At 34.0% G+C, this 9,951-nt stretch overlaps 1 protein-coding gene across 1 annotated transcript in view; it reads left to right on the top strand.

Moving 5' to 3' along the window:
- The window catches only part of SIX3 (SIX homeobox 3), a 6,528-nt gene extending 2,657 nt beyond the window's left edge, over positions 1-3,871 (top strand). The window contains exon 2 of the mRNA XM_077485658.1: positions 1,930-3,871. Coding sequence (XP_077341784.1) covers positions 1,930-2,125 — 196 coding nt within the window. The 3' untranslated portion in view covers positions 2,126-3,871. The remainder of the gene's footprint in view (positions 1-1,929) is intronic.
- The last annotated feature ends 6,080 nt before the right edge of the window (positions 3,872-9,951 follow it).

Raw genomic sequence — 9,951 nt, 5'->3', positions numbered from 1 at the left:
CTGAAATTCATTACATTATGTCACTGGCAGGCTGGGCTTCATTTGTACTGAGCAAGAAAGACACTGACACAAATTGTTTACCTCTTTCAATGTTGGTTAGGGCAAATTAGGGAATTACAGCAGCTAGGCTTAAATGGTAAACAAGGTTAGCTACGGGGGGGCTTTTGTCAACAGAAAAGGTATTGACAGTGCCAGTACAGCACAATATATAGCGCCTTAAATAATACCTGGGACCCCCAACAAGAGGCAGGGCAAGAGAGAACATTGTACCACTACCATCTACTATAGACTAAACTACACGTTTCCTAGATATATATCTACATATACCTATCAATCTATGTATCTAAATATCTACATACACCTATAAATGTAGATACATCTATGTATCTAAATATCTACATACACCTATAAATGTAGATACATCTATGTATCTAAATATCTACATACAATAAATGTACATACATCTATGTATCTAAATATCTACATACGCCTATAAATTTACATGCATCTATGTATCTAAATACACCTATAGATGTAAATACATCTATGTATCTAAATAGCTACATAAACCTACAAATGTAAATACATACATGTATATAAATGCATCTATAATGTAACTGTATTCATGTATCTAAATACACCTATACATGTAACCACATCTATGTATGTAAATACACCTATAAATATAACCACATCTATGTATATAAATAAATGTATACATGTATCTCTACATCTGAATACATCCATTATCCAACTACAAGTATATATATCTAAATACATCTGTAATTACATCTATGCATCTAAATACACCTAAAACTGTAATTAGATCTATATAACTAAATACATCTATAAATACATATATGTATCTAAATACACGTATAAATGTAACTACATCTGCATACCCTTTTATAGGTCACAATTACAATCTCAATAGACCCAGTAATTCCAAATTAATGGATTTTCCCAATCAGTACTTTAGGGATTTGTGTGATAATAATATTCTAAGAAGTTCAGTCTTATAGGGTCCATTGTATAGGGAGTTTTTTTTTTTTAGGATTTAGAGAAGTTAAACATTTCATATTAGGCCCCTATGGAGGCAAGATTACATTATTTTGTTTGTATTATTATTATTTTTTAAAAACTCTATTTTTCTGAATGGGAAATACTGAAGGGATTGAATGAATCCTGGCACATTTTGGGGTGTCTTACTTTTTTTAAATGTTTTTTTAATGAGAACTATAAAACTAGAAGATATTTAGGTAACCTAATGATGTGCTGATGTTATGCAGGGACTGCATAGCACACAGTAGACAGTTATGGCATAAACTATACACGTTTTCTTTATTTATATAATTGGATAATGATAAATGTAGCAGAATTGTCCAAAAAAAAAAAAAAATACAATGTCGCACATCCTTTGTGGCAGTGAAAAGATCACAGTTTTATGTTATACTCCTAATAGAGAACACAACTGGGTCAGCTCTGGTACAGCGATATTATAAGGAACACATTACATTTTAAATAGCCCAACACAAGCTAACAACATCAAAATTAAAATAAACTTGCAACTCAATAATTGTCGACCCTGAAGGTATCAAATTGTAACTGCGGAAAAAAGTTCCCAATAACTGGTTCAAGTTTGGACTTGTATTATAAAGAATATAAAAAAAAAAAAATGTGTTTTCTAGTCTGGGTATAGTTGACTTGACATCTATATTTCAAGGCATTTAAAATATAAGAGATGGGGTGGTAGGGTACCAAGAGGCGCTAGGTTGCTAAGAAGTGCTAGGGTGCTTCTATTGTAGTAGCGCAGTACAAACACTTGGAACCCCCCCCCCCTTTTTTTTTTCATGATTGTGGTAGGGAAAAAAAAAGCATGTCCCCATTTTGAATATTCACTTTGCCTTCTGTGGTGTCCTCCTTTACCAGGCTTCAGCACCAGTCTATTGGACAAAGTGGCATGCGGTCGTTGGCAGATCCGGGTTGCCCTACACACAGCTCGGCAGAGTCACCCTCCACAGCGGCTGCCAGTCCGACCACCAGTGTGTCCAGCCTGGCAGAACGAGCCGAGACTGGCACCTCCATCCTGTCAGTCACCTCCAGCGACTCAGAATGTGATGTATGATAGCTAGGCAGACCCACTCATGCCAGACCTAGAAGGGACTGATTATGGACCTGAACTTCCAGGGACTGTCACACAACAACTAGAGGACGTAAAAAAAAGGTGACACCTAGACTTCTATGGACAAGCACGACGTCAATTTGCGCTTATTATGGACGCATGACCACTTGCATGAATCATTTGTATGTGGGGACTTTATTCTAAACCTCTCCGTTCCAAAAAAACAAAAAGCAAAAAAAAAAAAAAAAAACACAAACCTACCCAGGATCTCCAGGAAGAGGAAACACTCATATCGCCACCTCTTCTCAGTTTTTTCCTTTTTGTTATTTATTTTTTTGTCGATTTATCTCCTCTGTCTGTCAAAAATGGTCACTCCAGATGCAAACCATTTCTGTATTTTTTTTTTTTTTCATTGTTATTTTTTTTCTTTTTTGTTGTTGTCCAGCTGACAATCATTTTTATTCGTAAGCACCTTTTTTTCTACACCTCTGTCACTGCCTGTGTGGGTTTACTGGTTAATGTGGAAAAAAGAATAGTTTATGACTGTAACAGATTTTTATTTTTATTTCAAGATTTTATATGAATTATGTATATCTCAATGATGAGGCCGTGTTCCCAGTTGTAATATATGTGTAGAAATGCTTGTATATAATATTTCTAATTTGTTTCCCTAATATTTGCCCCACACCCCTTTTTGTTTGAGTTGTTTTTTGCATTGTGGAAGGTGCCTGCCTTTCCCCCCTCTCTCCTCTCTTTCTCTTATTTCTCCTTCAGCTGTTTCAACTTTCCTTTCCTCTCTTTCTCCCCCCCCCCCCCCCCCCACATTTACTGGTCCCCTTTTTACTTCACTCTTTCTTTCTTTCTTTTTTCCCTTTTCTTATCTGTTTTCAACTCTCGTTTCCTTTTTCTCTCTGCTCCCTCTTTCTCTCTCCCCCTTTACTGGCCTTTTAAATTAATCTTTCTCTTTCGCCCCCCTCCTGTTCCCCTCTCTCCCCCTTTCTTTCTTTCTCTCTCTCTTTTCTGTTTTGTTTCAACTCTCATTTCCTTTCTCACTCTTTCTTTCTTTCTCTTGCTATTTTTTATTTTGTGGTCCGTTTTCAACTTTTATTTCTTTTCTTTTCCTTCTATATTTATTTTCTCTCTTTTATTCTCTCTCCCTTCCTGGCCTGGTTGGCAATTTTCTTTCTTTTTATTATTTTTTTAGTCTGTTTTCAACTTTATTTCCTTTTCCTTCTCTCTTCTCTTTTTCTCTCTCCCCTTTCTTTCTTTCTTTCTTTCTTTCTTTCTTTCTTTCTTTCTTTCTTTCTTTCTTTCTTTCTCTTTTCTATTCTTTTCTTTCCCTTCTATCTTTCTTTCCTCTCTTTTATTCTCTCTCCCTTCCTGGCCTGGTTGGCAATTTTCTTTCTTTTTATTATTTTTTTTTAGTCTGTTTTCAACTTTATTTCATTTTCCTTCTCTCCTTATTCTCCCTCCCCTTTTTTCCTTTCTTTCTTTCCTTCTTTCTTTCTTTTCCTTTTTTCTCTTTTCTTTTCTTTCCTGGACCCCCCAACTCTTGACATGCTTTTGATACAAACTGTAATCATGTTATGCAAGAACTGTTCCAGGTGTCCCCCCCCCCCCAACCCTCTTGGGCCATTCTGAAGGCCCATTTTTAGAGCGCTTATTATAATCTTGTCTGCTCTGCGTGTTTCTGTTTCCATATGTACAAAACTTTCTCTAAAATACAAAAAAACTCATTTGGTTTTCCTATTTCTTCTGCGATTCTGGTGTATTCGTCATGGTCCCATTAAGCTCTCCTTCCCTCGATTGCACTTTTCTGAGTTCTGTGAGCCAGGGTGGGGGATATGGACACAATCCAAAGGGTTCAGCAACATCCTAAATATTTCAATGTATGGCAATATATATGTTTGCGTTTGTTTTGGGTTCTTTTTTTGTCAGTTCTTGAAAGTCTTGAATAAGCAGTTAGCAAAAAAAGCCTATGCTTTTCAGTGCATATTCCATTAACCCTTAAGACCACAGTCATGTGTATATACTTTTTTTTTTCATTATCAAAAAAGAGGATTCATTGTCTGCAGGGGTATTTCTATGTAATATGGAAATCTTTTTTTTTTTTTTTGTGTTTGCAGCTCACCCTGGGAAGTTAGGTTGCTTGTTGCATTGCACTTGTGTGTTGGGAAAAAAAAGTAAAAATAAATAAAATAAAAAATAAATAAAAAATAAATATATATAAATATATATATATAAATAAATATATATATATATATATATATATATATATATATATATATATATATATATATATATATATATATATATATATATATATATATATATATACACACACATATCACCGTCTCTCTCTATTTAGCCTTGAGCTCCTCCCCTGCAGACTTAGGTGCCCTGTCATGTGATCCTCCTCTTTTTACCTATTTTGCATAGCTTGCAGTATCCAAGCACTAAGCTTATGCATTAAACTTTTTTTTTTTTTTTTTGCTTTGCCCCAGGCTGCTTATCCAGCCGTGAATAACATGAGCTGGATTGCAAACTTGTTTTTACTTGAAAATACATTTTTATAATCTTCTTATTACTCACAAAGAAACGTGCCTGGAATTTCATGTCCATTTCAAAACAAATTTTTCACTTCCGACTCACCTCCTTTTTTTTGGGGGGGGGGGGGCAGACCCCCTTCCTTGTTTACTACTGCGACAGACAGGGGTCAAATATTCGCCAGATTCGGTGGAGAGTCACAGGGGAGGTGCCCAAGTGTGTTGTGAGTACATTCACCAATCTTCAAAGGCACTTGTTCTAGGAAAACTCTATATTAATTATATAATTCCTTGAAAAATATTTACTGAAATGGTGCTATTTGTCAGTTTTCTTGCTCCTTGAAGTGCAGCTTTTGCGCCACATTTGTCATTGCGTCACATTGGTTACACCTTGGCGACTTACATGTTCTAAGAGGCCATCCAGCATGGGGTAGCCATTAAGTATTATATAACGTTATTTGAATAGTTTTGCATTATTGATAAACCACCATTACTATTAATGAAGGTGACAGTATGTAACTGGCAGACCGGTTTTCTAACTGAAACATGTTGGCACTGATACAGTTTATTTGAATTGGTAACTGAGCTCTAGCAGTCACTTGGGTGAACATATACGTTTTTATCTAAATTTGCACTGAACTCCAGCAATCACTTGGGTGAACATATACGTTTTGATGCATAATACTCAACAACCTAACCCCCCTCCCTCTTTAAAAAAATGCCTTACCACCTATAGATATAGGTCCTTACATTCTCTCACCTGTAAATTTCACCCCCCCCCCCCTAAAAAAAAAAAAAAAAAAAAAAATCACAGATAGTAAAAGGGTTAATGCGATTGTTCAAAAAGTTAGGCTGAGAACAACCCATACATAAAGTATGTATACACCTGAACATAAGGGTCATGGGATTAGTTCTATATATATTGCTGTGTACATTGACGTTCAATCCCTGCACAATTACCCCCCCCCCCCCCACCCCCCACCAGCGTGAACCTAGTATTCAATAACTGTAAATAATGTGTAATAAAATATAAAAACAAAAAACAAAAAAAAATAAACTCTGACATCATTATATTCAGTCTGGTAAGTCACCCCACCCTTTTATTTTTTTTTTATTTTTTTTTTATTATAAATTAATTTTTAAACAGGCTACTTTATTTAAAGTTGAGATTAAAAGAAGGATGTTTGCATTTTTTTTCTTTTGTAAGCTATAATTAAATTCTTCGAAGAAATCTTTACAGATATGACTGCTTTTTTTGTTGTTCTTTCGTGTGCATGGTGTGTAAAGTGCTTAGAGGTTTGGGTTACTACAATGGTTTATAATATATATATATATATATATATATATATATATATATATATATATATATATATATATATGTAGATTTATATATATAGATCTATCTATCTATCTATCTATATATCCCTCTCTCTATGTATATATTTATAAAACTCTCTCTCATATATATATATATATATATATATATATATATATATATATATATATATATATATATATATATATATATATATATATATATATATATATATATATATATATTACAATGGTTTATTATATATATATATATATGTATTGATATATATTCCTCTCTCTCTCTCTCTCTCTCTCTCTCTCTCTCTCTATATATATATATATGACTCTCCCTGTATACCTCTCTCTCTGTCTCTCTCTCTATACATATACATATTCTCAAGTATGACTTTGCTAAATGGGAACCCTTGGACGAATTTGGATGTAAATTTGGGGGGCATTGCTCACGTGCCTCCTAATTTCTCAGCGAATATCGTGTTTGCCCACCCGGACAAATAAGACACAAACAATGATGATTTGGGATTTGCGTTGAAAAACTTCAATGGCTGATTGAGGTGTAAATCTATGAAAATCTGTGTGTTAAGCTCCCACACACAAATCCATCTGCCTGGGGAAGATAGGGCCTATCAAACCCAGCAAAGCGGGCAGCTTTTCCTCTTTACTTGGTAGGACCTGATCGTTATCGGTAGGCCTTCTTCAGCTCCCAGTTCTTAGTTTTATTATCCGGGACAAGCCAGGATGTGGATGAAGATGAAATTACAAGTGCATGCGATCAATACCCCCCAGCTTAGGTCTGTGGGCAGATGGCACCAACTCACAATCACAAAAACTAGTTCCCAAAAAGGGAACACAATATGTTGCATATAGGGCAGATAAATACAATGGCTTGTACTTGCGTGTCTATTATGGATAATGGATATTTGTATATTAATAATAATTAAATATGTACACAAGGTATACTGGTACAGAAATATCGATCAAAGTGCTGAACCAAACCAGGTAAGCTCTAGTTTGATACGTCTTGTCCTTCCTATCTATCTATCTATCTATCTATCTATCTATCTATCTATCTATCTATCTATCTATCTATCTATCTGTCTGTCTGTCTGTCTGTCTGTCTATCTATCTATCTATCTGTCTGTCTGTCTGTCTGTCTGTCTGTCTGTCTATCTATCTATCTATCTATCTATCTATCTATCTATCTGAATATTCACTTGAATTAAACAATCACATGCAGATAAAATGAATAAAGAAACAACAATTAGCTTTTGCATTAATTGGAAAACAGAAGGAAAGATACAGCTTACTGTGTGAAGACTCTCCTATTCTTTAGTAAATTAGCCTCTACTTTCTCTGTCTTTCAGGTCTGTTTTGCACTCCCTTCTTCCTTTTTCTTTCTTTCCGAATTTTTGAATGTCACTCATGTACGCCTTCAAGCATACGATAACATATCCTATAAGGTACATATATATTATATATACTGTATCTTCTTCCTCTCACCCCTCCACTTTCATCTTTTCTTGCGCATGATTTACACTTTTTGCATAAATGTTCTTTCTTTTCTTATCTTTTCTCTCCTTTTCCCTGTCTTACCCCAAGGTGTCAGGAAACCAGTACTAGTTTTCTTTTATGTCACTCCTAAAGCATTCGAGCATACATTTCCTATAAGTTACATATATATTATATATATACTGTATATTTCTCTCACCCCTCCACTTTCTTTTTTACTTATTGGGCATGATTTTGGATACACGTACTACCTTTCTTGCTTTATATTCTTTTCTCTCTTTTCCCCTATCTTACCCCAAGGTGTCAGGAAATCAGTAATAGTTTTTATTTTTGAATGTCACCCCCCTGTTAAAGCCTTCAAGCATACAATAAAATATTTCCTGAGTTACATGATATAAATAAAAAAAAAAAAAATATATATATATATATATATATATATATATATATATATATATATATATATATATATACTGTATTTTTTTTTTACTCACCCCTCAACTTTCTTTTCCCCCTTGGACATGATTTACACTTTTTAGACGTTCTTTCTTTTTTTTCTTTCTTTCTTTTTCTTTCTTTCTTTCTTAGTTTTAATCAAAAATGTCACTTCCTTGCAATCCTCCAAGAGTACAATAAATGTATATAATACAGGATGTTGGGAACTATGCAGCTATAATATTAGTCTGGGGTTGGATAACTGAAATCTATCTATCTATCTATCTATCTATCTATCTATCTATCTATCTATCTATCTATCTATCTATCTATCTATCTATCTATCTATCTATCTGTAATGTCAAATGTGTAGGGGTATATTCACACACAAAGCTGCATTGCTGGCAGTGAGTAGTTGATGAGCAGTGTGCAGTCGGTGGAGCCTTTGTGCCTGGATTGTGCAGTGTTGCCCTGCTCCAAGGTTGGGATTCCAGGCCAGTGTGGATCAGGACTCTGGTTGGACGTTGGTGCCCCTCTAGTGCTCTGATTACTGCGGTTAGCTAAGCACAGCTCTCTATTCGTGTGTATTCATGCAACTCTCATTGAGCTGCACATCACACTGGCTTGGATTGAGACTGTTGGGAAAGCATACAAGGCTGGCTATATACACAGGGTGCTTCTACATACACACAAAGCCATGAGCTGACACATGCAACACAATACACACACACACACACATACAACACAATGCACACCTCACCTACTGATCATCACAACACAACCTAACCATCCATCATAAAAAAGGTTATAACGCAGCTGTATTTCTGTATAGCAGTGTAGTATAACTTTTCCTAAGAATGGGGAATATGAGACAAAAAAAAACAACAATGAAATGAGCACACTTGCTGGGATTTATAGTCCCACACCCAGTTCAGCTACACAGCCTGCCCGAGTGCACATAGTAACTGCTGCCTGGGCACAGCTAACAATGGGCACTCATAAATAAGTGTTTTACTCACAGATCATGGAAGTGTGTGACCCAGAAAAATGACACAGCATATTTTCTACTGAACACTTTATTCAGATTGAAGGATTATTACCGTACAAAAAAAGTGAAAGGATAGTACACAAAATGGTTATAAAATCATATACAGTATAACAGAGATATTATGAACTTATATAATAGTGATAAAAAAAGACCTTCTGCATTTCTGTACACAGGACACACAGGGGCTACAACAATTACAACATAACGTACACAGATAATATTTTAATTCACAATATTGTGCAAGCTTTACATAGATGTTAGTAAAACACTAACGTACAATATAGTAATGCATCAGTACACAATAATGAAATTATACAATTAAACAAATATATAATTTAGTAATCGAGTGAATAATAAATCTAAATTGGGATACACTGATATGCAGAACATCAATACACTAACAATACTGCAATTGATTTAGAAAACAATATATTGTGTATGAATATAGTATATTGTGTATACATACAATATACTATGGTATATACAACATATCGTCTTACTGCTGCTAGTAATAAAACTAATGTATATGGTAATAGTTTATAGTCCACTTTATATGAAATGTGTCTTTAGTAAAGATTGTAATATATATATATATATATATATATATACACACACACACACACCCAAGTAAAGTAGAGCACTGTAATGCAACAGCACTATACAGTATGTCTAGTACAGTTTATATATATATATATATATATATATATATATATATTATATATATATATATATATATATATATATATATATATATATATATATATATATATATATATACATATATATGTATATATAGTAATACCCACAAGTGGAGAATAATGCAACAAGCGTATGCAATATATAGTATATCTCTTCTGTGGGACACCAATATACAGTTTTTAATGCATTACACTACATATGTTTGATGCATACACAATATAATATAATACAAAAGAATATACTAGAACACAGTAGCCTTTATT

Source organism: Lithobates pipiens, unplaced genomic scaffold (genome assembly GCF_037356315.1).
Source record: "Lithobates pipiens isolate NorthernLeopardFrog02 unplaced genomic scaffold, aLitPip1_a1.2 Scaffold_18, whole genome shotgun sequence".
Taxonomy (NCBI): domain Eukaryota; kingdom Metazoa; phylum Chordata; class Amphibia; order Anura; family Ranidae; genus Lithobates; species Lithobates pipiens.
Note: the sequence above shows the minus strand (reverse complement) of the source record. Positions and strands in the feature narration are given on the sequence as shown.